This window comes from Alternaria triticimaculans, assembly GCF_023758025.1.
Source record: "Alternaria triticimaculans strain BMP 0046 chromosome Unknown scaffold_12, whole genome shotgun sequence".
NCBI classification, from domain to species: domain Eukaryota; kingdom Fungi; phylum Ascomycota; class Dothideomycetes; order Pleosporales; family Pleosporaceae; genus Alternaria; species Alternaria triticimaculans.
The window spans coordinates 835311-858465 of record NW_026055969.1 but is presented as its reverse complement, the minus strand read 5'-3'; the positions used below and the strand labels follow the sequence as shown (position 1 = coordinate 858465).

The 23155-nt window shown below is 54.0% G+C and overlaps 9 protein-coding genes across 9 annotated transcripts; 3 read left to right on the top strand and 6 right to left on the bottom strand.

Moving 5' to 3' along the window:
* Positions 1 to 9: 9 nt before the first annotated feature.
* On the bottom strand, positions 10 to 368 carry TIM13 (protein translocase subunit; the record flags this gene model as incomplete). The annotated part of the gene is made up of 2 exons (XM_049368425.1): positions 10 to 195; positions 261 to 368. 2 exons carry the CDS (start codon positions 366 to 368, stop codon positions 10 to 12), a joined length of 294 nt encoding a protein of 97 aa, XP_049220079.1.
* A 327-nt stretch (positions 369 to 695) lies between these two features.
* Positions 696 to 1818, top strand: J4E78_007821 (uncharacterized protein; the record flags this gene model as incomplete). Its single annotated transcript, XM_049368424.1, has 4 exons — positions 696 to 830; positions 884 to 1036; positions 1086 to 1346; positions 1396 to 1818. 4 exons carry the CDS (start codon positions 696 to 698, stop codon positions 1816 to 1818), a joined length of 972 nt encoding a protein of 323 aa, XP_049220078.1.
* A 1659-nt stretch (positions 1819 to 3477) lies between these two features.
* J4E78_007820 (uncharacterized protein) lies at positions 3478 to 4791 on the bottom strand (the record flags this gene model as incomplete). The annotated part of the gene is made up of 4 exons (XM_049368423.1): positions 3478 to 3716; positions 3776 to 4041; positions 4121 to 4549; positions 4613 to 4791. The coding sequence occupies 4 exons, from the start codon at positions 4789 to 4791 to the stop codon at positions 3478 to 3480; spliced, it is 1113 nt and encodes a 370-aa protein (XP_049220077.1).
* A 1714-nt stretch (positions 4792 to 6505) lies between these two features.
* Positions 6506 to 8548, bottom strand: J4E78_007819 (uncharacterized protein; the record flags this gene model as incomplete). The annotated part of the gene is made up of 1 exon (XM_049368422.1): positions 6506 to 8548. One exon carries the CDS (start codon positions 8546 to 8548, stop codon positions 6506 to 6508), a length of 2043 nt encoding a protein of 680 aa, XP_049220076.1.
* Positions 8549 to 8752: 204 nt separating this feature from the next.
* NIP7 (ribosome biosynthesis protein nip7) lies at positions 8753 to 9437 on the top strand (the record flags this gene model as incomplete). The annotated part of the gene is made up of 3 exons (XM_049368421.1): positions 8753 to 8881; positions 8949 to 9251; positions 9312 to 9437. 3 exons carry the CDS (start codon positions 8753 to 8755, stop codon positions 9435 to 9437), a joined length of 558 nt encoding a protein of 185 aa, XP_049220075.1.
* Positions 9438 to 9812: 375 nt separating this feature from the next.
* On the bottom strand, positions 9813 to 10568 carry ISY1 (NineTeen Complex (NTC) component; the record flags this gene model as incomplete). The annotated part of the gene is made up of 1 exon (XM_049368420.1): positions 9813 to 10568. One exon carries the CDS (start codon positions 10566 to 10568, stop codon positions 9813 to 9815), a length of 756 nt encoding a protein of 251 aa, XP_049220074.1.
* Positions 10569 to 11631: 1063 nt separating this feature from the next.
* Positions 11632 to 17207, bottom strand: J4E78_007816 (uncharacterized protein; the record flags this gene model as incomplete). Its single annotated transcript, XM_049368419.1, has 2 exons — positions 11632 to 11711; positions 11930 to 17207. 2 exons carry the CDS (start codon positions 17205 to 17207, stop codon positions 11632 to 11634), a joined length of 5358 nt encoding a protein of 1785 aa, XP_049220073.1.
* An 831-nt stretch (positions 17208 to 18038) lies between these two features.
* On the top strand, positions 18039 to 18968 carry J4E78_007815 (uncharacterized protein; the record flags this gene model as incomplete). The annotated part of the gene is made up of 1 exon (XM_049368418.1): positions 18039 to 18968. One exon carries the CDS (start codon positions 18039 to 18041, stop codon positions 18966 to 18968), a length of 930 nt encoding a protein of 309 aa, XP_049220072.1.
* Positions 18969 to 19798: 830 nt separating this feature from the next.
* Positions 19799 to 21315, bottom strand: J4E78_007814 (uncharacterized protein; the record flags this gene model as incomplete). The annotated part of the gene is made up of 5 exons (XM_049368417.1): positions 19799 to 20191; positions 20244 to 20577; positions 20636 to 20858; positions 20906 to 21029; positions 21091 to 21315. 5 exons carry the CDS (start codon positions 21313 to 21315, stop codon positions 19799 to 19801), a joined length of 1299 nt encoding a protein of 432 aa, XP_049220071.1.
* Between the last annotated feature and the right edge of the window lie 1840 nt (positions 21316 to 23155).

Below are 23155 nucleotides of genomic sequence, written 5' to 3'. Positions count from 1 at the left end.
ACCAAGCCTTTACAGGTTCTGCACGGCACCGCCCTGGGCACTCTCGCGCTGTATTCTGCCGACGTACTGCTTGCTCACAGTATTCCATGCGCTCATGTACTTTTCCATGCATGCGCTCATGCAGCTTTCTTCGCCTTTGGAGAGGGCGGCACCGGGCTTGGGGATGCAGCGCTCGAAGCAGTGCTCGTTGAGTTTCTGGGAAGGCGTCAGTACGACGTGCACCGCCATGCAGAGACAGTATATGCCCCGGACCGACGGACCTCGACAAGCATGCGCGCATTCTGCATAGCCGCTTCCTGCTGGACCTGGCGCATGACGGCCGTCTTTGGGTCGCTCGGGTAAGAGGACATGCCGCCCAAGGAGTCCATGGTCTCGGGTGGGTGTGCGTCTGGGGGTGAAGGGGCGTGGGTCGTGGGGCGTGGTGCTGCGAAAAGGTGCGTCGTGCGTGCTTGTCGACGTCAAGAGCGCCTCTCTCGCTAGCGTAGTCGCTGCAACCCGAGACGGTGGACCCCTGCAATGCACGCCGAGGTGATAGAGTGGCCTTTCCATGTCGACGATTCACTCTGCCAACTCCAGCACGCCACGCCCCGTCCCAGTCGCCCGACCCGTGCCTCTCTTGTTGTTTCCCCCAACCACTACAACGCAGTCTTGGTGCCACTCTTTCTTCCGCGCCAGTACTCTCTTGGTGCGCGACCATGTGGGCAGCAAGACCATGGACGAGCCTGTGCTTGCTTGCAGGCAGCTGGACGGGTGCTTGGGCGCGGTCCGGGGGATTGAGCGAGGACCCTGATATCAAGGCCATCTCGCTGCGAACACACAGTCTCGAGCCCGTAAGTCGCATGTCCTCTGCGCCCATGCAAACATGCCCTGACGCCGCACACAGCCGTACCTCGACTCGGACATGCAGAGCCGCTGGTGGGATTTTGGCGGAGACACGATTATTCGGACTGATAAGTACATTCGACTGGCTTCAGACAAGCCCTCGCGCGACGGCTGGCTGTTTTCGCGCGTGCCTCTGACCGCGACCAACTGGGAGGTAGGCTGCACTCTGTCCCACCACATGTCCCAGACGCTCACGCCCGTAGATTACGTTCGAGTTCAAGATCCACGGTCAGGGCAACCTCTACGGCGATGGCTTCGCCATGTGGCTCACCAAGCAGCGCGCGCAGCCAGGAAACGTCTTCGGCCACATCGACAAGTTTGAGGGCCTCGGCCTCTTCTTCGACACATACAAGAACAACCGCCCCGGCACCGTGTTCCCCTACATCATGGCCATGAACGGAGATGGAAACACGCCCTACGACAAGGACAACGACGGCAAGGCCAACGAGGTCGCTGGATGCTCTGTACGTGCTGCCTGGCCCATATGGCCCTCTCGATACTAACGCCAACTAGGCCCGTGGCATTCGCAATGCCCAGATCGCCACCAAAGCTCGTCTCACGTATTTCCAAGAACAATTCCTCCGCCTCGAGCTCCAGTACAAGTCAGAGGGCGAATGGACCCAATGCTTCGAGATCCCCAACTTCAAGGTTCCGCCCGTCGCCTACTTGGGTTTCTCCGCCGAAACCGGCGAACTGTCCGACAACCACGACATCGTTTCAGTCAAGTCGCAAAATCTCTACAAAAAGACCCCTGGGTCGGCTTCCTCGTCAGGAAGCTCAGGGGGCAAGACTGCCTCGTCTATGACGCGCGAAAAGAGCAGCAGCGGTGGAAGCTGGACTTGGTTCCTCGTCAAGTTTGTGCTATTTGGCCTAGCCCTGACCGGTGCCTATGTCGGCTTTACCGTTTACAGGACCAAGCAAAGAGACCGTTTTTAGGGGAACAGCTCCTACCTGAAGTTCAAGGGCAACAAAAAGCTTGCTTGGCTGGGTCCACCAATGCTCCAGTTTGATGGGTGTGTCGAAGTCGGCGATGAGAATGACTGGATGGCACTGTACAGGGTTGGATGATGGAGTTGAGCTGTGCAAAAAATGGCCTGGAGAGGCCACGCGCATTGTTTTCTATCTCACCTAGCGCTCTTACTTCTCTTTCCTAGCATGTATCAATCATAACACCTTAGCGTGACATGCCCAAGGTGGAAGCCATGTCTCCGCATATAATAACACGCCTCTGTACAGAATTTCACAAAGGCTGCCGATGAAAGCAAGCGGAGTGGGTTGAGGGTTGCTCTAGCATCCGTTTTAGGTGACCTGGCTACATGGAGTAATGGAAGCGGCCACGATGTCGAATGCTTTATTCATAGTCAAGCAACACATAAGACAGTGCTCCATGATTGCATGCTTGTGTTGGGATAGACATACGTGCATTATACATACATACCGATGTGCACGTCGTGCCAATCGTCTTTAGCAAGACAGCGAATGTACAATTGACAAGCTTCACCTTCGACAGATGACAATATATGTAGACACAACCCGGATGTACAGACTGCTTTTGTGGAGACGCCAAGACATAATTTTTTAATCTAGTAGTTTGGCTTCTTGATCGACGCCGGTGGAAGGACAAGATGCTTATGTCATCAGCGCGCTGCTAGCATGGCCCGTGATTGCGCGCTCAAGTTTCCAGGCTGCGCGTCGGCAGCTTTCTCTCACTACCCACAACCCGAGCAGCGAGTAAGTAGCCCCAACCGCTATTATCTAGCTTAGAACTGTAAGCGCACGCGAAACAACAGCTAACGCCCATCAGATCCCAGTGAACGACAAACCTTCGTCACAAGGCGATGCTGGGGACTAATCACCCCGGCGTCTCACTGCATGACAATCAAGAACGGAAAGCGGAGGGAGTGCGCCATCATACTAGATGTAGCCACATCGCTCAACTCATCATTGCACAACGCTGATGGAGGCGATTTCGCAAAGCCACTGGGTTCACCATCACCAGACTCCAGCCCCAGCCTTTCCCACTGCGCACTGAGGAAGAATAAAAAAGGTTGAAGCGCCGTGCTACCTCGCCTAACAAGCTTGGAGGACGAAGTTCGCTCTTGACGACATGAAAAGTAGTTTTCAATCCGAGCGCCTTTGCCCTTGTGGCATCGCTGGTCGTGGGGATGCGTGGTCTTTGTCGTTGGGTCTGTGGGTCTAGGTGGTGGTGCTTGTGTTAGAGGGTTGTTTTCTTTTCAAAGTCCTGTTTTACAGACGGGCGGAAGGGGTCCAGTGATGATGTCCCTGTGGGGGCATTAAAGCCAAAGTCGAGTTGAGGAGCCCGATCATTGCCTGCTGAGAGGTCGAAAGACTAATCGATGGGGAATGGACGAGGTTCCTTCTGAGGACAGCAGGAGAGCTAATCTGAGGACCATCAATATATAACGTACTGCTTATAACAAAGGCCATCTCTTCACTTGCCCCGGTTGACTTGTTCAAAGATATGCTAGCATCTACAAGCTATTTCAGCCCAAGCTCGAATCCAGGCTTGGTATATCGTACGTTCTACACTTCAAAGGTCGAGGCCCCGGCTTGTGACAGTCGTCGACGCGTAAACTACTCGTAGACGTAGCAGAACGGTCCGGCAACCGTGCTAACCAAATCCTTGATCTTATATGCCTTGCCGTCTACATTCAACACCTCCAGGTCTACAGTATCCTCCAAACTCTGCGCCCTCCCACCGCCCATCATTGACGTGCCACCTGCGATAACCTGCTGCCTGTTTGGATAGTCTTGGCTCTGCCAAATAGACCATACACGGTCGATCATGGCGTGATGAAGGTAGAAATATGGGTCTGCGGCATCGCGTTGATCAGTTGGGAAGCCGCAAATGAAGAAAAAGAATGGTACTCACCACCAGGCGAAGTATAGAAATCACTCCCCGGGTCACCAGCAACCGTGAAATGTCCCGCCCCGTGGACACCCGTCGCTCCTTGCATAACATCTTGAAATGTTGCGATAGTCCTGCTGCTTGTGATCAAAGCAGCAGTCTTATCTGTCGTCGCGTACAGTTGCGTAAGGTAGTTGCTGATATCGCGCTTGATGCACCGAGGATTGTACCCAAAGCCATCTGATCGTGGATTACGTGGAGCCTGCGGACTGTCCATTGCTGCCAGCGGTCTGGGAGAAGTCAGCAGATGCACATATAGGATACCGGCAGGGGCAGTATGGCACTACAAGTATGGAAGGTGGTACATACCCCAGGTTAACCATCATACCCTTGAACGGCCCACTGGCAATACATCCTCCCCCGTTGCCAGCCGGCTTCAACCCATTGCTATTATGTTGCACCTTTTCGCCCTGGCCACTCATACTCGTGTCGCTGCCATCGAAAATCGGGCTAGTCTCTGGGCTGGCTGCCCATCGTCCCCAGTCCCAGTATGGCTGGGTACCATTGTAGCCACATTCGACTCTCAACGCGTTCTCATACGCAAACGTGTAGTATCGATGCCAGGATAGGAAGTTCCCTGTGCCATGGATTGAGAGCGTGTATTTCATATGAATTGCTACAAAGTCGTCGAACCGTGATTTGGCGCCGGGGTACACGGTAGAGAGCTTGGAGGGCGCTTTGGTTATGCACTGGACGGCGGCAATGTAGGCGCGCTTTTCCGAGGCGCTGATACTGCCCCTGATTGTACATGTTAGCTGGCGGTGTAGGTATGGAAAAGTCCTAGGGTGCCTTTGGACATACCATTCTCGGCGTACGCGGAGTTTGTCTTTGGTACACGTTGTTGAGTTGGCAATGGCGGCGTCGATGGCTGCTCGGCCCTTGGTCTGCAGATCACCAACTGCGTCTGCGGCACAGAGTATTTGTAGTACGGACAGTGAGATGAAGAGGACATACAGCGCCCCAAGATGGAATGCTGCCATCTTTGACTTGGAGGCAGCGCTCACTGACTTGACTGCTATATAATAGAGGCAGGACCCAACTTATATATGAGATCTCTGGGCATAAGCGCCGATGTACAGGCAAAATTACCTAGGTAGTTGCTCGGATCTTTCCAGCCGTGATCTATATGACAGTCATGTCGGAAAGAGTCTTGTTAGATGGGGGCTTTGATTGATGTATCAAGAGTTTCCACATGCGAATATGTTATATGTTGAGGGATGAAGCGTGTGATGCGTTCGGCAGATGCAGGTCGAACACACAAGATTTTGATCGAAGACCTAGAACAAATGTAGGCTACGGGCTCAGATACATCGTATAGCTAGGCATGGCCCGAGGATAGATCTACCAAGTTTGAGTAGAGTGTCTTGCGTAATAGTCCCTTGCGTCTAACTACCGGTCTTCAAAGCAAGCTGGAGCGACAATAGCGCAGAAGACAGGCAATAGCTGTATTTCTATCACATTTGAAGTGAAGTGTCAGGGAGTGACCAGCTCTGTTCAGTGAATAGTACTCACAGTCTCCACTTGCTAGTTGTGCCGTAGATGCTACAAGCATATCTGTCGCCAAGGCGGTAACCTTCGTCTACGCTGTCTAGACGAGACGGCCAGTACATGCCAAGAGTGAGGCTAATATGAATGGCTGCGAGGCGTAGTAGTAATCTTGAAGATCTTGCGCGTCCTAGGACGACGTCCAGGGTCCATAGATGTGTGCCGTGCTCGCCAAGGCATGGTAGATTTAGGCAACACTTTCTAGTTTGTACGCAGCTGTTGTACGCCGTTTGTAGGAATGGTTCTATCTGTTTCCGACGTCCAAGAAAGCTTCACGAAAATGCCAAAGAGACACTCGAAAGCTCAGCGGAGATGGGCGTAAACCGACGTCGCAGTAGATGCTCGCACGACATGACCCATGCATGGATCTGCGAATCTATGCGAGAAAGACGCTAGATGCCGGCGGTTCGTTGAAATGAAGGCATGGTTATTTAGCCGGTAACAAATCCACCCATCCATCCCTCTTGTCGGAGCTTTCCGACCGAGAGGGTAGAACACTATAAGATGCAGTGAGTACTATGTCAGACCCAAGATCGACGAGGTTTGACCTTGGGCGTCCCGAGGTCGTCTCAATCCCGGCCATCGGAATCGCCATCGGAATCGGAGGTACATTGCTCAGTGGCCTCTGGAGTGAGTGGGATCCATACATCCTGTAAAACATCCTTGTCTAGAGTACTCCCTGTCGCATAAATGACCACCAGAAACCTTTCACAACCAGTGGCGAGTTTAATTTCTAGGTTGTAACGTGTGCAGTCACGTACGTCCAGATTGCTGGTCGGGAGACGTCGTGTAGACTTCAAGCGCCAAGGCCCAAGGTATCTGTTGATACGTAGCTTTCTTCGCCAGTCAAGCATCGATCAAGAAGTCCTAATTATTCGAAAATTATCAAGTCTCCCACGTGGCTACCGGAGACGTATGTCGGCAGTAGGTCCCACACCTCGGTGTTTAAGATCCGAAGGCAACTGACGAGTATCACCATGCACCATCGCATGAGCCAAGCCATCTTTCGATATCGTTGCTCTTCCGGTCATTTTCATTCTGTCTTCTACTCGTATCCTCATCTGTACACCCCATGACCACGGAGCTCCCGGGATACTCGTTCATCGGTGTCTCTGACGCAGCTTTGTTGTACCACTGTGAAAACCCCATCTATCTACTAGCCTCCAAAATATTCCTCTCCAGACCACTCACCGCCTCCCTCACACTAGGCGCAAAGTGTCTTCTCAGAATCTCTCCCTCCCAAACGGTCCCTGCGAAAGGATTACTACCCTCGATTTCAGGTTTCAGTGCATCAAACACTCCATCGCCCCGTCTCTCCTCTGTATTCCATAGAGGCGCTACTTTTTTGCCATGCGTCTTGGTGACACGATTTATTAGCCCAAGCATAGCGGTACAAGACTTCTCGGGGAGATGCATGGATATGGACATCAGTTGTTTGGCGAAAGCTGCAACGCGGAGGGGCGGAACGGCGCGAATTGAGGTGGCGGGTAGGAGGACGGAGGAGAGGGAGCGGATAAGTAGGACGATGGTGGTTTGTACGTTGATTTTTGCGGTGTCGGCATGTGATGTCGCAGCGTTGGGGTCGGGAAGATGGAGAGACTTGGAGCTGAGTTCGATGTCCGGGTTCAATGCGACAGGATGTAGTGTGCGGTAGAGATGGGTGATGAAATAGCTGAGGTCGAGTTTCAAGACTGACGCTGTTTTCGCTCCGTCTTGGCCTTCGAGTAGTGCAAAGGCTGTAATGACGCAAAGGAGAGACTCGCGCGTAAGGTTGCGCTCGGGTGCTTCGTTATCGTCATCTTCATCCGATGCGTCTTCGTCGTCTTCAACTGCGGCAGCGGCCGTAAGCTCGGCGGTGGCGATGATGTCTCGAAGAGCTTCCAGGATATCTCCAAAGAAATCTTGGTTGATCAGGTGTGCGTATCGTGCCAGACCTTCCAACACCGCACCCATGAGTTTGGGCGAGCGAGCCTTTAGGATTCGGAAGTATGCCACAAACACCATCTTGAGCGTCTCAGCCTGCATCCTGTCACGCTCCTCGTGACCGACAGCTGCATCCGCCTCCTTGAACTCCTTCTCGATCGCTTTCCTCTCCTTGAGCTCCTTTCGTAACCTCTTTGTCCTGAACTCGCGCTTCTGCTTCATCTTCTTGCCATTGACCATTGGGTCTTCAGCCTTGTCGACGGAATGGTATGAGGCCTTCTGCGCAAACTCTGATAGTAGCCGCAGGTGCAGAAACGTGTTCAGCACGCTTTCGTCGAAGTGGTAGTTCCGGCTCTTCATCATCTTTGTCAACATGGTGACGGCTTCCAGCGCAGCGTTGCCATCCTCATCGTTCTCAAACAGGGTTTCCATGGCCTCCCTGCATCGTACAAAGTCGGCATCCACCCTCCTCGTGCTAAGTTTGCCAACGAGAATCTTCAACAGCTCTCCACGGAAGTTGAAATGCGGCACCGAGTTGAGCAGGTTGCATGCGCAGCTGACAGCGACTGTTGCCAGACCAGCCATGTGCTCTTTGTCCGATCCGCTCGACTTTGCTAGCCTCGCGAGGTGCTTTACATATGCCTCGTAGCTGGATACCAGCTTCTGCTCGAACTGCCGCAACTTCTTGACTTCCTTTGAGATCTTCTCTTGCATCTTCTCTTCCGACAACGGCCGAATCCTGTATCCGGGGATAATGTCCTTGAAGATGGAGACTTGTGTCGCCAACGCCAGCTTCTTGACGGTAGTGTTGTCCGAGTCGGCGAGGGCTTGCAGTGCCTTGAGCGCTCCAACGTGCTCCTCGGGGTCCTCGTTGACCAGACCTGCTATGCGCGCAAGCTCTTCCTTGGCGTCGAGTATCTGTTGTCGCGCTGGTATCTTGGGCTTCTCCTCGTCCACGTCTTGTAGATGCGACGCCTCGAGCGCCCCGTCGTCGCTGCCAGAGGCGAGAAAGCTGTCGGATTCTTCCTCTTTGATATCCTGCGCATTGGGCGGCGCCGCTACCCATCCCTCGGTTGTCCTGACGGGCAGCTTCTTGTTCTCCCTCTGCTTCTTCAGTCTGCGCGGTCGCGTTTCGTAGTCTTGTTCGAGATGCCATTTCGCGGCGTTCTTCACGAAGCTTGCCTGGTGGTCTTCGGCCGCGCCGCTGGCATGCTCGCCGTGTTCGGGCGGAGACAGCCGCCTTCTCTTCGCAGCCGGGACGCGAGACATGGCGCAGGTGCTCGTGGGCCGATGTGGGCGACGGTCAGGCTTGGTTGGGGATTGCACACCCGACTGTCTGAAATTTTGGCGGAGGCTGCGGAGGAGCCTAGCCCGGCTAGCATGCGCCCCACAAATTTTTGGCAGCAGAGGTCGACTTTGCGAACATGCGCCCAGCCCCAACCTCAACTCAGCACTTGTCTACATACGCCCACGATGAGGCCGCTCACAGAACCAGAGACCAAGACGCTCTTTGAGAAGCTCGCGACGTATTGCGGAAAGGGCATATCGAACCTCATCGCCGACCCTACAGGCGGGTCGGATCGCAATGTCTTCCGCGTCCAGGTATTCACTCTTCCAACCGCCCCCACCCGTCCCCAGCTAGCTCAACTTGCTAACAATCAACGCATAGGGCTCACGAGTCTACTACGTCCGCGAGTCCCTCGCCAATCTTGCCACATCCGTCGCGCGCGACAACCTCCTCTCTCTCGGCATCTGCCTGGGCAAATTCACCAAGACGGGCAAATTCCGCCTGCACATCACCGCGCTGAGTGTAATCGCCCCGCACGCACGATACAAGGTCTGGGTCAAGCAAAACGGCGAGATGCCCTTCCTGTACGGCGGCAATGTGCTCAAGGCGCATGTCGGACGGTGGAGTGAGGATTGCCCGGAACATCAAGGTGTTGTTGTGCTGAGCATGAACGATACGCCATTGGTAAGTCGGCCGCCAGCTGTAAAGCGACGAACCGAATCTTGGGCTAACATGTAACATCAGGGCTTTGGTGTGAGTGCACGATCGACGGCCGAGGCGAGGAAACTGGATCCTACGGGTATTGTCACCTTCAGACAAGCGGATATCGGAGAATACCTGAGAGAGGAAGACACTTTGTTCACAACTTGAGCGGCCGGGAGCCTGTGCGACCATGGACACTCTGCAAGAGAAGCTTACTGCTTTGCCACAACCGGGGCCAGAAACCAAGGCTCGCGTGCACGGCATATCCGTTTGCTACCCACTCGCATTCACTATGACAATACGCTGAGTAGTCCATCTGATGGTATCTAAGCATGAATGACCAGAGCATCATGCACCACTTGCATTGTCATGCTGATTTGGACTTGCTCTTGCTTGTCCCAATGATTCTAATCTACATAAGTTTTGTGAAGCCGGTCGCTCGGCAAGGGTATCAATGTCTGATTCTCGTCTCCCAGCCAAGTAGAAGCTGCACTTGGAAAGTCGTAGTCTGCTGCTACACACTTCACCGCCGAAACTCCGCGCTCAACCCAGTTTCTCAAGAAGCTTCCTCCTCCTGCGCTCGACTAGCTCGTTGTTGACCTCGTCAAGGGTTGGGATGCGCCATCGTATGCCGTCGCCCACGTCACCGGGTAATTCCATCCACTCCTTCTGTGTTTTGCTCGGCTTTGCGTCCAGTTCATCGCCGAGCAACATGAAATTGTCCCAGGCCTCCTGCTCTTTGGCCGTTTCATATGCTAGCAGCGTGCCGTCCTCTTCGTCTAGGTTGTAGCCGTAGTAGCCCGCATCCACCTTCTGCCTCAGTTCACTCCTCTTTTCGCGCCCCTTGTCCATGTCGTCTTCCGGTCTGCTCTGCCTCTCGAACAACTCCTTGACACCCGGCAGGTCCTTGGCTCGTCCAAAGTATCTGTATCCCTTTCCTCCTCCTGGCACCTCCCGCCCTTCTTCGTCAAGCACTCGCCCGCCTCTCATGTAGTTCGGTCCCCCCAAGCCTCTTATCTGACTTTCCCACATGTGCTTCTCTCTCATGAGTTTGTTGATCTCATCGTTGAGGTCGCGGATCTGGTAGTCTGAAAGGGCCTCGTCCTGGATCTTTGTGACTTTGCGCGAAATCTCCTTTAGCACCTGACCGCGCCATTTCTCGCAAACCGGAATCGAGTTGACAGAGGTGATGAGCTTGGGGCGGCGGGTACGCGATATGTCGATGATACCAGCTTCCGCGGCCTGCGCAGCGCGGAAGCGGAAAAGCATCGAGTGCGCTTTTTCGGAATTACGCGCCATGCTTGCGGTCCGGACTCGGGTTCGAGCTCCACGTTGCTGTAAGGTCGCAGGGGCGAGAGGGCCTCCTTCGATGGCAGTAGCTTTCTGTCGGAGCTAGACGGCGTGCCGTGGCGCGCTTTGGTGTCTTGTCGGGGCGAGATTTTATTAGGCGTAATATACGATGTTCCAAGAGAAACAGATGCTGCCCCGCAGTTGCAGAAGTGAAGATTTGACAGAAACAAGATGCGCGATTGGTGTTCGTGTTGTCGTGGTCGACGAAAGACTCAACGTGACAGGCGCGTTGGCTGGAGCAAAAGTTTAGTGTCCCGGCCTACTGTCTTGGCGTTATTGCGTACCCACTTGGAATTCGGGACCGCCACAATCCCGTCTTGATTTGTTTTGGTGCTGCAAGACTATTGCTCCATTCATAGCACACTGACGACCCCTCTTGCAGCCTGTTTTGACATTGTGTCTAGTTTTGCTCTCGGCAAGAAGCAATCATCTGCACTATAAGGACGAAATGCAATGTGCAATCAATCTCGATCTTGTTTTATTTTTTATCAATCTGACCAGAGACAGTCGACGCTACACTTCTAAGCCCAGGTACAGACATTACATAACGCCCCTATGCTAAATATACAAGTAAAACAATACTGAATGTTGCAGGTCGGGAGAGAAAAATGAATCGGCCGCATATGTTTGAGATGCGCTTCTAGTAGAACGGAGACAAGACGGAGACTAGTCTAGGTGGGAAGCGTCAGGTCATCTCAGTGTACAGCTCCAACCCCAGTCGAGCGAACTGCGCAGAGTAAACAGGAAATACTTCACCGTTGAACGCCATGCACAAATCTCCTTGAATCCGCATTCGAATTTGAGTTTCTGCTTCGTCCGGATCCAAACCGAGGTGTAACGTCCAAAGGCCGAAAAATGAATTGATAGATACATAGGAAAATGGGAATGGCCCCCATACGAAACGACTAGTGCTAAAGGAAAAGAGACCGTCAGTTAGACCAGATGACTAGAGAAGCGTCGTGCGGGACAAACGCGGATGACAAAATAGGAAAGGTTCAGGTATAAGGTGAGATTATGCACCAGCTCCATAGTTCGCTGCCTCCATCTCAGCCTGATGGCGCAGCTGCTCGTTGCGCATCTCAGTTCGCGACTCTGTACGTGACTCCGTACGTGACTCAGTCCGGGACTCTGTGCGAGACTCAGTTCGGGATTGCGCGCGCGAACTTATGGAGCCGAAGAGCGAAGGCCTGGAAGCTGAAGAGTTGACGTGCCGACCTTTGATTGAATGTTGATGAAGATGTGCAACATCGTGCTTGCCTTGTGGACTCGTTAGCTTTCCTACACTGATGCAAACAATCAAGGGGTCTTACCATCGCAGCATGCTCGGACGTTGGGCATGAAGTCCTGATCACGTTCAACATGGTCATGGATATCACGACTGAGATCCATGTTGGACGCGCTGGGTTCCTCGTACGTGGCCGACTCTGTAGCGCTGGTCCTGCTGTTTCGCCGACTAGTGAAGGATCCGCGTAAAGCAGTGACGCTGGGTCGGAGCATGCTGTTGATTCGGCTGGAAACAGATCCATGCGCCAGCGGCTCGGTCGAGGTTGCACGATGTGGTGTAACATGCGACTGTCGAATCGTGGGCACTTGGCCATAATCGCGGGATGATGTGCGCCGGGTAACGTATGAGGACATCGAGCCTCTTGAACGGCCTGTTTGCCGAGAAGAGCTGCGATACCCGCCATTGAACTCGTCTTGAATCTCATCTGCGGTAGCTGCCTTCTGGTCTTGATCAGACTTCGTTGGCGACTTTTGCTGATCGTTCTCGTCGACCCGTTGGCACAGATAATTCAGAGCGTTATACCACGTCTCGTGCCTCTGACCTGTTGTAGCCGTGAACTTCATCGATCGACCAGGTGTGACGACAAGCAAGCTTTTCTGGTGAAGTCCAGGAGGTAGAGGGTTAGGGTCGTCGACTTCTTGAACAGATTCGATGGCTACGCTCTTAGCCTTCAATGTCGTCTTATCGGCACTCTGAGGGTCTCGGTCGCTCCAGTACAGTGTCCTAGTGTAAGGATGAATCCAGAAGAAACGCCGGTGACGGTTCTCAGACATGCCTTCGCGCCCAGTCTTGCGAGTGTACTTCCACAGATATTCGCCAATCATCGTCTGAGTGATGGCCTGGATCATGCGCGGATCTGTCGCACCGGGTGGCAATCCATTGGCAGCAAAAGACGGCCCCCCTGGAATATTGAAGCGTTGGTCTATTTCCGAAGTAAACGAAGATAGTGATGACCTCCGGCTAAGAGGTGAAGACGCTCCGCTACGCTGTGACTGTCGACGCACACGCGGTGTGGTCCCGCCTGTTCTGGGAGTGAGAGTGTTGTTACCAGTCTTGATGGTAGGCGTATGCGGTCGCTTCTTGTAGGCGGATGCAGGCATTGTAGGCGGGCCCATTGTGCCTGGGGAGATTGGTTTGAGAGAAGCCGCGGCGATGACTTCCTTATGATCCGAAGGCAGAGGAGGAGGCGTTGCAGCGCGAGAGCGCATGCTCCCCGAACTGCCTGGGCGTTTGGGTGTTCGACTTGTCTCATTGACATGCTTTTTGCTAGGCGACTCCGGCGGCGACAGCGACTTTTCAAGCCCGGACGTGGTTATCAAACTACTCCATCGCTGACTTCGAGCAAGCAGCAGCTTGTCGATCTGCTGAGCAGACACCATTGTCTGTGTAGCTCCATCGGCCATTGGCGTTTGGGGAGTCTTACTGGCGGCATTGACACTGACAGGTGGAAAGGCTGTGCTAGCATCCCTGCTATCAACCGGTGGGGTGTTAGCGTCCGTGGTATTCTTATTCCAAGATAGTAGAGTATCGAAGTAGCTGAGCTTGGGCGTGGATACTTGCTTATTCGCCGATGCTTCTGTCTGAGAAGAAGCACTAGTGGTTACGGAAGGCGCGGCGGCCCGATGAGCGGTACCAGGTCGCGGAGGAGCCAATGGTTCAGTATCCTGCGCAGCAACAGGGGACAATGTCATAGCAGGGACAGAAACACGATTTGCTGTGGATGGCCGACTTGTCGGTGTTGGCAAAAATGCCGGGAGCGTTGGCGACTCAGGCTGAGTGTCTTGAACAGTCCGCACATCGGAACTGTGATGTAGAGACACCGAAGGAACAGGTAGTGGGATCGGCACGGTCTGCAGTACGCAGACGGCTGACAATTGCAGTGGTATCTGTTCTGGCTTTACGGGTGTGGTGGCCTGAGATGAAACCCCAGAGAAATTAGCGAGAATTGGCCGCTCGGGTCCAATTGGCTCAGTAGTCAGCGAGGACAGTACGGAGATGGTCGACGGTGCTACCCTCAAAGGTTCAATGGGATTGGATGCCTGGATCGACAACGAAGATAGTTGTGACGGATCTGCTCTAGCCACTGCCACCGGGTCCGTAGAGCGAGCGGAGAAACTGGACAACACGAGTTGCGGCTGTCGTAGCGCAATAGGTTTCGTGACTTGTGCAGAAAGTGGAGAGAATTGTTGTCTACTGGTTCCCGGCGCGCGGGGTACTGTCGACTTAGTCGATGTCGTAGAAGATGCAGAGAGGACCACACGAGGCAAATCCTTGGGCTCAGTCGAGCGAGACACCAAAGGTGACATCTGTAACAACGTCGGCTTGTAGGGTGTGACTCTAGGCTCAGTCTCGTGGGCAGACAAACTTGACATTTGGAGTGGTGCACGCTTTTCTCTGTGACCGATATCTTGGGCAGGAGATGCCGGAAGCATATCGTCAGGGCTTCGATTTGACTCCGTTGTCGAGACATATTCGGCTAGTTGTGCGGGCTCGGTCGATTGTGCATAGATAGCAGACGTAAAAAGACCTGCTGGAGCCACTAGGGTTGGGGCAGTCGCCTTCCGCGGCTCCGTAGTTTGATGCGAAATGGAGGAGATGTCCAAAGAAGGTGTAATGTCCTTCACCAGCACTGGTACAATAGGATCAGTGCCATGAGACGATACTGTCGACACCCCAAGAGCAGGAGGAGCAATAAGGCGAGGCTCGGTGCTATGAACAGCCACTGACGACATATTCAGAGGAGCAGTGGGTACGGCATGTGGCGCCGTGTTTTGTGCATGAAGCGGAGATAATGCGAACAACGGAGCTGAAGGGATTGTTGGCTCGGTCCCCTGACTTGAAAGAGAGGACACAGCCAGCTGAGGTATCTCTGGGGGTTGGGGACTAGTAGCATGACCGGAGACGGAAGAGAAGCCAAGGGCTGGCCGAAGTGCAAGCTTGGGTTCACTGTCTTGTGAGGTGACCATGGAGACGTCGAGATTTTGACGAGGCAAAGCTCGCGGGCTTGTGCCTTGCGAATGCAGGGCAGAGACTTGTAATGTAGGCAAGCGAGCAGCATACGGTTCTGTGTTCTGACTCGATATAGAGGATATGGAAATAGGCTCGGGGGCATCCTGTTCGGTCATCGTGCCCGAATCAACCATAGTTGGCCTGGGAGCATCGGGTTGGAGAAGCGACCTTCCGAGAACAGCCTTTCTTAGTGGATCTGGCGTGGCATGGCTTGAGTATACGACACTGGATCGACTTGGTGATCCCTCGATGGAACTAGCATCATCGTCATCGCCACTCAGGTCGTTGAGTTCTGCCAATAGACTCTTGCCTTGGGCGGGAGTGTTCTCGTTGCTGCTGCTGACGTAGCCCGCGGGCGAGTCTCTTGACGCTGGGGGCGTACCTGCGAAGAAATCTAACCCTCTCGGCGTCGATCTCCGCGAACTGCTGTCTCTAGCTCTTAACGTAAAGCGCGAAGTCTTGTGGTGAAGAGGAGTCCTGAAATCGGAATCGTATTCATCGCCAGAGGCAGAAGCAGTGCTGCGGTAGGAATTGATGCGACCAGCTTGTGAGATTGAGGGTCGACTACGCCGGGCAGCAGAGTTGGAAGGGCCGGCCTCGGTCTCAGTCAGCTGGTCGCTGCTGTCTCCGTCGAGGGTCTCGGCTCCGGTTTGGAATGCGTCGGACTCAGTTGCCATACCGTCGCGTTCATTGGCAGTCTCGAAAGCAGCATCTGAGGTTTCGTTGGCAGTGTCGAGGTTTTCGTATGCGCTCGTTCCCGCGACGGAGCTGAGTGCATTTGGAAAGGAGCCCGGTACAGAGTTGGATGGGTGCGGTGGCCGACTTGGGGTGTCGGGCACGGCCTCTTGCTCTTCCCACTCGTCGTCTTCTACAATCTCGTGCGACACGTTGCGCAAGGCCCCAAGACGATCTGGTCGAGCGGGTTTCTTGAAAGCATCCTTGTCGCTCTTCCTTCGCTTGCTTGCGCTACCAGGTCCAACTTGAGCGCGGGTAGCGTCTACTTCATCACGAGCGTCTTGGAGCATGCGCTTCAGTTCGATCTTTTCGGTCTTTTCGCGATGGATATTGTTCTTGAGTTGCTGAATCATGCGGTGGGCGTGTTGAAGCGAATGTTTGAGTGTTTCCGATTCGAGCATACCGTGGCGCGGAGTGGCCTTGCTTGGAGACGGTTCAGGCGAGTGTTCAGGCGTTTGAGATTGCTGCCTGACACCACGATCGTCATCAGACGATCTGTCAGATCGGCCACGATGCTCTGATCGTGCGCGGTAAGCGACAGCTTGAGCCAGCTCTTGATTCTTTGTCATGAGCTCTTCGACCTTGCGCTGCATTGCACCTTTTTCCGTCTCCGTCATGGCCGCGACTCGCCGCAGACTAGAGAGCTCCGTCTCGTGCTGCTTGGTCTTGTTGATGTGATCGTCGTTGAGCTTGGTATACATCTGCTTCAAATCTTCCAACTCCTTCTCCAAAGTGGACCTCTCGGTACGTGCGAGATCCAAGGCATGATTGAGGCTTCGCTCCTTGTCTGCGGCCGACTTGAACTGTGTTTCCGACTCGCGAACCTGTGTCTCAAGATTCCAGTTGACGTCCTTGAGTCGCGATTCGCTTTCGTCCAATGTTCTCAGACGTTGCGACAAGCCTTCGACCTCAATTTCGAGCTGCGATCGGTCCAGATCAGCCGCCTTGAGGGCGTCATCCTTCTCGAGGAGGACGGCCTGGAGGTCCTTGAGCTGGGAAAGCAAAGAGGTGGAGATTTCGGTGGCCAGGGCGATGTCATTGATGCGGCTGGGCTGCTGGTTCCTCTGCTTCCGCGACGGAACGCTCACTTTGGTGGGTGACTGGATGGCGTCGCTGGAGTAGATGGAGCCACCGGCAGTGGGATCCGTCTCGCCACTGGGTACGCGAGACTTGGGGAGGAAGGCGCGAGCCGTCTCCCTTCCAACCTCGTTGAACTCCTTTTCTAGCTCGGCCAGCCTCTGGCGCAGCTCTGGCCCGATGTCGTTGTCTGGCTGCTGCTGCTCGACCTCGCGCAGCTTGTCCTCTAGCTCCTTTCTCTGCTGAACAAGCGCGCTCCCCAGATGCGACGTCTCCTGCAGTCTGCGCGTCGTCTCTGCCAAGTGTGCCTGTAGAGCGCGTTTGGCCTGTAGGGGGGATCCGTTCAAGTACAGCGAGAATTGCGAGTTGTCGAAGGCCGAGTATCGCTGCCGGTGGGCGTCGTGCGGTGCGGCGAGGAAGGGGTCGGCGCCATTGTGGTGCTCCACCGAGAGCGCGCCCGGTGGAGGATTTGCTGTAGCCATGAAGAGTCGCTGGATGCGTCTGCTATTGGTTCATCTCCTGGCGTGGCTCCCCCGCTTCCACGTAGACGTGCCCGGGACGGCGGGCGGAGACGGGATGCGTTGGGCGAACGGTGCAGGGCAGGAGTGGGCGGCGAGCGCGTGTCGCGGCGGCAGGCGGCGGCGGAGGTGTTTTCGGGGTAGTATTAGAGACAAGAGCGATGGTACGTCTCACTCTGTCGGGCTGTGGGTGTAATGCACAAAGGGTTTGGGGGGCAAGGACGCGCGGGAAAGCGACTGGGGACACGGCAGCGGCTGCTGGCACTCGGTCGCGTTTCCGTCACACTAGAGAAAAGAAGCAAAGGCGCATCCCCAGGCAGGGGCGCGGAATGGCGAAGAAAGAAAAACAAGGGAATGCCGAACGGGCTGGAGGGGCTACAGAGGCGACAGAGGAGGGATCATGGTAGAGCGCATGATGTTGTGCACAAGAGCGAAATGAGGCGACCGTGCGCTTTTGCCGCTTTCACGCTTTCGCCATGGAGCCAGCGCTGATACCCATAACATATCCACAACATCAACAAAGCTACGTCTGCGCCTCCATTGGTTCGCGCCGGCACTTGCTGCACGTCTGCTGCCTAGACTGCGAGACTGTCGTGGTAGTGCCGCGGGCCGAGGGGCTGTTTGCGTGTGCGATTGGAGCAACCCAAGCACGACGCGCATCGCATTACCCCACGACCGGCATCCCGGACCGCATCACGTGACGTCGAATTAATCAGCCACAGCTGGGCTGCCTCTCTGTGCCTCACTCCTACATGTCCAACATCTCGCACCTCCGCCACCCACGAAACCCCCGGCATGGAAGCACCCGTCGTCAAGTTCAAGAAGCGAGCAGCAAAAGCTGCGCCCCGGAAGGTGGCCCCGCCGCCGCTGCCGCAGTCGGATTCGGATTTCTCTTCCGGCTCAGAAGGAGAGGGCGAGCATGGCCGCGTGGTGAAGCGGCGAAAAGTCAACGACAACGCACTCAAGGCGTCGACTGCAGACCAGAAGACGCACGCGGCAGTTGCAAGTACAACGCAATACGCAGCAAATCGCTCGGCGGTCATGGAAGCAAGCAACGATGCGACGAAGCAGTCAAACTGGTACGACGAAAATGCCCGAGACGCTCTCAGCTCCAAGAACCTGCTCGGCAGCACGCGAACGAAGCCTCACCAACTCATCGAGAAGAACCCCGACGCTCCCAGTCGCCAAGTAGGACCCATGAAAGCATCGACAAACATACGGACGATTACCGTTACAGATTACACGCCGGATGTGTGCAAGGACTACAAGCAGACTGGTTTCTGTGGCTTCGGCGACAATTGCAAGTTTTTGCACGCGCGCGAAGACTACGCGGCAGGCTGGAAGCTAGACCGCGAGTGGGACATGTCGACCAAAGGCAAGAAACCTGGAGGCACCGTTGTCGCTTCTGCCAACAGGGATGAGAAGGAAAAGGACGAAGACGGAATGGATCTGGCGCAACTCGAAAAGATACCGTTTGTCTGCATCATCTGCAAGACGCCCTACAAGAGCCCCATCATCACCAAGTGTGGACACTACTTCTGCGAGCCTTGCGCTTTGAAGAGATATCGCAAAGATCCCACGTGTGCGGCGTGTAGTGCCAAGACGTATGGTGTCTTTAACGGCGCAAAGAATCTCCAGAAGCTGTTGGAAAAGAAACAGAAATGGGAGGACAAGAAGAAGGCTGAGGCAGAAGAAAAGCGGAAAGAAGAGGAAGACGGCGACTGAGTCTGCTGGGTGGCATTACGGTGGAAACATCAACAAGCCGGCGCAAGCATGCGGCTGTGCTGGGCAACAGACGGTATCGTGGATGAACAGGCCATTCCCTCCCAGTCATAAAAGCGATACGTCACCTTGGAATGCAAGACGACATGACAAGGCAGAGGCATACCCACCGCAGCTCTCATGAAGCTTGAAGAGTAAACTTGCTGGCAAAGCTGCTGTCGTTGACAGGAAAAGAAACCAAGTCGCACGCCTCGTTGCAAGGTAGACTATACGACAAGTCCGTCCTCTGTTCGAGGAGGACAGGACTGGCTTGCGAAGCATATGAGGAAATATGCTACAGTAATACACATAGAAAGTAGACAGTGCGCTCATGCAAGTGTACATCAATCCTAATTAACGTGTTCACACTTTTCAGCCACGCCCACACAGTTCAGTCTACCATGTCAGAGGCTCAATCTCTTCGTCTCCTCTATACTCGTCGTGATCTTCACGGTTTCAGACGACGTTTCCCTCCACAAGAAGCATGGCATATCGCCGTTAACTCGCTAGAAGATGCTGTGAAGACGGAAACCAAGATGGCGCGGAAAAGTATCTGATAGTGGGAGATACTAGAGATCTAATGCGTTGCGATAGATATATGATATATACGCATATACGAGAAGCATCGAATAGCGGAAGAATACCACGGTAGTTTATTACATCTCACTTCGCTAATTTGAAGCACGTGTGGCACAAAGACAAGTAAGATCGATAAAAGGTTCGTGATATTAATACAAGAAGGGTTTGAAGGCAAAAAGTCTAATTGTCATGTTCGCTAGACATAGAGTCGCACTCTACATCCCACTTCCGGCACCAGGAAAAGCCTTCAACAGGGTTGCATCGTACTTAATCAGCTCGGGGCAACCAAGCTCCGCAATAATCGGGTCTAGAACAGAAGCCAACTTTTGCACAGCGACCAAGACGTTGCCAACTAATCCGCGGAGGACGTCAGGAGCAGCTTCGCTGGCAGCCTGGAACGCAAGGCACATTAGGTTATTACCCTCGAGAAGCGTCTGCGCGTTGAGAACGTTGCCTGTCAAGTCATCAACATCGACGCCAGTGAACGTATTTGGCTGGCCAGTGTTTCCGCCGATTCGGATTAATTCGGGGTGGGCTTTTTCGAGCGAAAGGGCTTCGGAAGTGAAGGCCAGGATGCTGTAGTCGTCGCCGATGACGCGGCGGTACCACTGTGATGTGTGTTAGCGAATGCAAGCGGATGGTGTTACCGTGGGTACTCACGTTCTCGGGGATCTTCTCTTGCCCACGAGCCCACTTGTAATTACCTTTCTCTCCAGTAACACCCTGGAATGACATGAGTGTCTCGGCATCAAGGTAGCCTTCTGGGTTTTCAGCAGTGTGGTTGGCGAAGAAACGGTAGGTGAATTGATATGTCGCGGGGTTAAGCGCAAGGGCCGTGAGTGGGCCTGAGAAGTAATGTCCATTCGTAGCAATCGAGTGCTTCGTGCGGTCAAGGCGGAACGCGGTCAAGACGGGGATATCAATCCCGTTCTCGCCGAGAGGCATAGAGAGGAGCTGCTCGAAATAGTCCAAGTTGAGAGAGATGGGGTTGCCACTACGAGTAATGAGTTATGCTGACCATGCAACATGCAGAAGAAACGGGAATGACATACGTTGAGTACAAGTCCCCCCGCGTGGGAGATCCATCAACCTCGAAGCGGTTGTGTGACGCACTCAGGCCTTGTGGTTCTCCGAGAAGGCCGAGTGATGAGGTGACACCGCCTAGGAGTCCACCAGTCTTAGGTTTGCCGCCAATTGAAAAGGAGGTGAGATCACCGGCCATGACGGCGGAGTAGACTGCCAGAAATGCGGAAAGATCCAGGCCCATGCCAAACACTGACGTTGTTAGCAGTCCGTGAATAAGAGCGTAAAGGCATGCAGACCTTCATTGGCGGCCGTCGTCATTTGTGTGATTGTGGAGATGCCATTTCGGGGAAGGTAACCGTGGTTTGCCATCACGTTGATACCAGGACAGGGTCCACGGAGATCATTGGGGCCTGGCGCAATCTGACAACGAAGTCGTTAGCAAATGCAACTACATGTCGCGCATCTCGGTAGGGCTACTCACGTATTTATGGTCACCAGTGATACTGATGCGCTGAGCCTCTGCGTTGAATGCACGTTTGACGTGGGTACCCGATCGCTTACTCTCGAAATCTCTTGAGACATTCTCTGTCAAAGCGGTGATTTCCGCAAGGGTCGCTTCACTGATGTCGCCTTTGAGCATGCTCGCAGGGAAGGCGAAGGTCGCCAATGAGAAGAGCGATGCGCTGCATAGTACTGAGACCCTCATGTTTGCAACAACAAGCTCGGATGTTCGGGAAAGAGTGTGAAGGAAGGACGTGTAGTTGGATTGAGGAAGATGCGGTCAGCGACAGGGACGGATCGTTTAAGTTTCATAGTGGCAAATGAGTGCTGCACATACGTGGGCCGCCATGACTCTCATCTAACTGTCGCCGATAGAGATGCCAATCCGGGGTCAGGTACCTTCCAGCACAGTCATGACAGCCCGCTTTACTTGCTTCAAATCGCAGGGTGGAGGGCCTGAGCAAAGAGATCGACGTGGGCGTTCTCTCCGCACGCCTTGACCAGCCGTAATCCGCTCGCGCGAGCCATATGGTTCAGTCCGTTACCGGGTTTGCTAAATCCCGCGACTGGTGTTAAGGAGAATAAAGCGCTCGAGCCTTGCCTAGGCAAGAAGTTAGGCTTGCACTGGGTACATCGTAGGAATGTCGAGCGAGTGTCCCAAGACTTTTGAGCCCTGAACGGCGATCCAAGCGCGCCGGACCGTGTTCGGGTGGGTACCTAGGTAGTTAAGCCTCCAGATCGGCAGCTACTGTAGATCTCGCCTTTTTTACCGCATTTGGCTGACCAACGTTGTACAGAGATGATGAACGTTGCCCGCATCGATCAAAAGCGGGTTATCTATTTTCAACACGCGTGAGGCTGCAAGAAGATTGAGTGATCTATGCATCCCGCCCTCGCCCTACTTCCATGCGGCGGAAATGGAGATTGCGCAGGTGAACACCTGGGCATGTAAACCCGCCGGCAATAACACATCGGGCCAAGACGCATCCGAGACCAGCGCATGTGGTCTAGCGGGCATGATGTCTACCTAGGCCGTCGTTCATACGTGCTAGGAGGTTGAAGGTATATTCCTCGCTACCCAAGTCAGAGCCCAACGCAGGGGCAACGTCGGACTGAAGACGTTATAGTTTCCAAAAGCCGATCATGGGTAACAAACCACTTTCGGGGACCAATGCAACAAGATCGGTGCATTACCCGGCGTGGGCTCCAAGTAGGGTCGCATGCGAGTTCAAGTCTCGCGCAGAGAGACCCCACTGCATGATTGGCGGCGAACAATGATACCTACGTACTATTCTAAGCGTCCCCACAAGCATATGCCAAGTTTGTACTTCAGAACAGCCCCAATGTTCTAGTTTGCGTTATAGGAGACGGATCTCAGCCGGGTACCCACCACCCAAGGAAAAGGGTGAATACCGGCCACTACCCAGGTGGCCAAATTACATCCGCAACCCTAAGTATACTCGACATCGTTCGATATAAACTGGATCCTTGTCCCACGTCAGCATCGTAACGAAGCACCACAACTGGATCTTGATATAGCGCCAAGGAGCATTCGCTTCGATTCCTTCTCCTTTGCGTTATTCTTGAGTCCAATCCAAATGGCTGCCTACGATTCTTGGGTTAGCAACCCAGACGAGAGCCATGGACCGCTCATGTCCGTCGTCACCTGGTCGCTCGTTTCTGTTTCCGCAGTCTTTCTGTTCTCGCGGCTTTATATTCGGCAGCGTCAAGGGAAGCTGTGGCTGGACGATTGCACACTTTCCGTCAGTTGGGTAAGTGCCACAACATCCCTAAGCAAAGAGCAGCTGACTCATACGACATAGATCTTACTTCTGGTCCAAGTTACCATAAACCAACTGTCTATCAACATAGGCTACGGAAAACATACACTTGACCGTAAGTTGCCAAAGGAGACTTGCACATTTCACAGCTCGGAACGCTAATCTTCACGCTAGTCGATTTGCGCAATCTTGATAAAATGATGTATATCGGCGCGGCGGAACTGACGATATATACCGTCGCTATTGCGCTCAGCAAGATCTCCT